At 37.3% G+C, this 4,545-nt stretch overlaps 1 protein-coding gene across 1 annotated transcript; it reads left to right on the top strand.

The window, feature by feature from the left end:
- Positions 1 to 3,546: 3,546 nt before the first annotated feature.
- Positions 3,547 to 4,074, top strand: LOC129475671 (large ribosomal subunit protein uL24-like). The gene has a single exon (XM_055267917.2). It carries the CDS (start codon positions 3,583 to 3,585, stop codon positions 4,018 to 4,020), a length of 438 nt encoding a protein of 145 aa, XP_055123892.1. The 5' UTR covers positions 3,547 to 3,582; the 3' UTR covers positions 4,021 to 4,074.
- The last annotated feature ends 471 nt before the right edge of the window (positions 4,075 to 4,545 follow it).

The following is a 4,545-nucleotide window of genomic DNA, read 5'->3' as shown; positions in this document are numbered from 1 at the left end:
TTTTAGTAGAGATGGGGTTTCACCGTGTTAGCCTGGATGGTCTCGATCTCCTGACCTTGTGATCCGCCAGCCTCGGCCTCCCAAAGTGCTGGGATTACCGGCTTGAGCCACCACGCCCGGCCCAAACACATCCTTTGAGGTCAGTAATTACCCTGATACTGAAACCAGACAAAGACACATCAAAAAAAAAAAAAAAGAAGAAGAAGAAGAAAACTATAGGCCAATATCTGAGTATTGATCCCAAAATCCTCACCAAAATACTAGCAAATGAAATTCAACAATACATTACAAAGATTATTTGTCATGACCAGGGTTAAAGTAGGATTTAACCTTGGGATGCAAACATGTTTGAACATACACAAATTAATCAATGTGATACATCAAACCAAGAAATTGAAGATCATTTCAAGTGATTCTGAACAAAGTTGATAAAATTGAACATTGCTTCACAATAAAAACCCTCAAAAAACTGGGTATAGAAGAAAGTTGCCTCAACGTAATTAAGGCCATTTACAACAGACCCACAAATAGTATCATACTGAATGGAGAAAAACTGAAAGCCTTTTATATAACATCTGGAAGACAACATGGATGCCCTGTGTCACCACTGTTATTCAACATAGTACTGGGAGTCCTAGCTGGAGCAACCATACAAGAGAAAGATATAAAGTGCACCCAAACTAAAAAGGAAGAAATCAAATTATCGCTGTTTGCAGATGATATGCTTTTACATTTGGAAAAAACTAAAAATTCCACTAGAAAATTATACGAACTGATCAATTTCAGTAAAGTTTCAGGATACAAAATCAATATACAAAAACCAGTAGCATTTCTATACGCCAGCAGTGAAAAATGTAAAATATAAATGAAAAACAATAGTCACAAGTAAAATGTAATACCTAAGAATTAACCAGAGTGAAAGATCTCTTAATGAAAATTGTAAAACTGAAGGAGACAACAAAAAATTTAAAAAATATTCTATGTTCATGGATTGGGAAAATCACTATCGTTAAAATGTCCATACTATCCAAAGCAATCTGCAGATTTAATGCAATCCCTATTAAAATATCAATGACATTCTTCACAGAAATAGAAAAAAAATCATGCAATTTATATGGAAACATCAAATGCCTGGAATAGCCAAAGCTACCCTGAACAAAACGAACAAAACTGGAAGATCACCTTACCTGACTTCAAATTATGCTACAGAACTATAGTAACCAAAAGAGCATGATACTGGCATAAAAGCAGACACATCAATGAATGGAAAACTATAGAGAACCGAGAAACAAATCCACATATCTACAATCAACTAATTTTTTACAAAGATGCCAAGAATACATGCTGGGGAAAAAACAGTTTCTTCAATAAATGTTACAGGGAAAACTAGTTATCTGTATTCAAAAGAATTAAACTAGACCCCTATCTCTTACCATACACAAAAATCAAATCAAAATAGATTAAGGGCTTAAATTTAAGACCTCAAACCATAAAACTACTACAAGAAAACATTGGGAAAAATCTTCAGGACATTGGTCTGGGCAAAAATTTGTTGAGCAATACACAAGTGCAGGTAATCAAAGCAAAGATCGACAGATGTGATCACACTAAGTTAAAAAGCTTCTGCAGAGCAAAATATACAATCAACAAAGAGACATTCACAGAATGGGATAAAATATTTGCAAGCTACCCATCTGACCAGGAATTAATAACCATAATATTTAAGGAGCCCAAACAACTCTATAGGTAAAAATCCAATAATCTGATCAAACAAAAGGGCAAAAATTTGAATAGACATTTCATAAAAGATATACAAATGACAAATAGACATACGAAAAGGTGCTCAACATCATTAATTATTAAAGAAATACTCTATCCTCTTTATGACAGAATAACACAGAAAAGACAAAGTCAAAGGAAAATACTATTTCTGGGAAAGAAGGGATCAAGGGTAGGAAAATTCATACCATAAAGTGTACCAGAGTTGCTACAACCAAGACTACTTACACTAATTGTGTTTTCCCATTATATAAAATTTTGCAGCAAATAAAGAGAATAACAGTGATTTTTACCATGTGCTTTGTAAGAAATTCTTACTCTTCTTCCGGCTTATCAGATTCTGGGTTCCATTCACTGAGATTTCAGGAAGAGCAGAGCTTTGGTGTACTGTGCACAGTGCCAAAACAGTGAGGGTCACGGGAAAACTTCCTCTTTACTCTCTGAAGTATCACTAAAAAATCAACTTACAAGTGGCAGATTAATTGGAAAAAAGGCGTACAAATTTATGAATGTGCACATGGGAGAGAACAATAGTTATTATCTCCCAGCCCCCTAATGGGGTTCAGAAGCTTATATACCATCTTGAAGTTACTGAAAGAATTGGGGCTTGGCATAAAAAAGTGCAAAATAATGTCTTTTGCAGCAATTTGGATGAAATTGGAGGCCATTATTCTAAGTGAAGTAACTCAAGAATGGAAAACAAAATACTGTATGTTCTCACCTATCAGTGGGAGCTAAGCTATGGGTACGCAAAACCATGCAGAGTGGTATAATGGACATTAGAGACTCAAAAAAAGAGTGAGTGGGAGTGGGGTTATAGATTAAAAAAAAAACCTACATATTGGGCACAGTGTACACTACTCAGTTGATGGGTGCACTAAAATCTCAGACTTCACCACTATACAATTCATCCATATAACCAAAAACCATATATATCCTAAAGCTATTGAAATAAAAAAGAATGGGCATGGCCTGAGCACCATGGCTCAAGCCTGTAATCCCAGAACTTTGGGAGGCCAAGGTGGGCTAATCGTTTGAGGTCAGGAGTTCCAGACCAGCGTAGCCAACATGGTGAAAACTTGTATCTACTGAAAATACCAAAAAAAATTTAGCTGCGTGTGGTGGCGCCCGCCAGTAGTGCCAGCTATGGGGGAGGCTGAGGCATGAGAATCACTTGAACCTGGGAGGCAGAAGTTGCAGTGAGCCAACATCATGCCTCTGTACTCCAGCCTGGGTGACCCAGGAGACTCCATCTCAAATAAAATAAAACAAAATAAAATAAAATAAAAAAGAATGGAGGCTTGGATCCTGGAAAAATAGCTTATGGAAAAGATGAGAAGAGGAATTGTGTTGAGGGGCAATAAATTATTACTAGGGAGAATGAGTAGATCAGGGTACACAAATAGTTCTCTTTGGAAATTGAATAATCCTTATAGATATATCTTTTAAATGGGTCTATTCTGGTGTGGTTATATAATTGTTCTTCTTTTCTGCAATAGACAATAAGATAACTCACAGGAGAGAAGAAAAACAATTATTTTCCTTGGTAGGCCCAGACTTCAGGCAGATAAAGGAATTTCAGAAAACAATTTCATCCTGTGCTGTGGGAGACACCAGTGGGTATGTCGGGGTCAGTGAGACCTTCAGGCTTCACCATCAGTTTAGCATGTTATAGTGCCATATTTTGCGGTATCAGTTTCTGGGTCCTGACACTCCAACTTTCCAGTGGGGTTCAGCAGCTTATATAAACTCTTGAAGTTGCTCTTCCTTTTTGCAGCCATCACCAAAGCGGGAGCGGCCAAAATGAAGTTTAATCCCTTTGTGACTTCCGACCGAAGCAAGAATCGCAAAAGGCATTTCAATGCACCTTCCCACGTTCGAAGGAAGATTATGTCTTCCCCTCTTTCCAAGGAGCTGAGACAGAAGTACAACGTGCGATTCATGCCCATCCAAAAGGATGATGAAGTTCAGGTTGTACGAGGACACTATAAAGGTCGGCAAATTGGCAAAGTAGTCCAGGTTTACAGGAAGAAATATGTTATCTACATTGAACAGGTGCAGTGGGAAAAGGCTAATGGCACAACTGTCCACGTTGGCATTCACCCCAGCAAGGTGGTTATCACTAGGCTAAAACTGGACAAAGACCGCAAAAAGATCCTTGAACGAAAAGCCAAATCTTGCCAAGTAGGAAAGGAAAAGGGCAAATACCAGGAAGAAACAATTGAGAAGATGCAGGAATAAAGTAATCCTATATACAAGCTTTGATTAAAACTTGAAACAAAGAAAAAAAAAAAACTTGAAGTTACAGAAAGAACGGGGTCTGAGAGTATGACCAAAAACTGGTTAAGACAGTAAATCCAGTTATAGTGGTAAGAACACATTATGAGATGAAAAGAAGAGGAGGTTTGCCTAGCAAAAGGATTCTTATGTAGATGAAAGCACAGAGGTAGCAGCCCTCAGAATAGATGGCAAATGCTTCTTCAGACATTTACATGTTTCAAACTCAGTTGATCTTTCCTAGATAAAGGGAAACCTCAGAAAAAAATCTGGCTGCATTAGTACAGATTCTCTACAGATGCAAATCTCCCTCAAAAAACAAGGAAGATTACTTCTGTTTGCTGGATCTCCTAACCGCCATCTCAAAATATGTCAAAGTATATGCTATAGTCTTAAGTTAAGTAGGGTATCAAAAAGACAATGTAATAAGCTATGAGTCATTGGTAGTTTCTATGTAGCTGAGTTGAAACAGCAAAGGCCTGACCTGAT

This window comes from Symphalangus syndactylus, chromosome X (genome assembly GCF_028878055.3).
Source record: "Symphalangus syndactylus isolate Jambi chromosome X, NHGRI_mSymSyn1-v2.1_pri, whole genome shotgun sequence".
Classification (NCBI taxonomy): Eukaryota; Metazoa; Chordata; class Mammalia; order Primates; family Hylobatidae; genus Symphalangus; species Symphalangus syndactylus.
The sequence above is the reverse complement of the archived record's forward strand: the minus strand, read 5'-3'. Positions and strand labels throughout refer to the sequence as shown.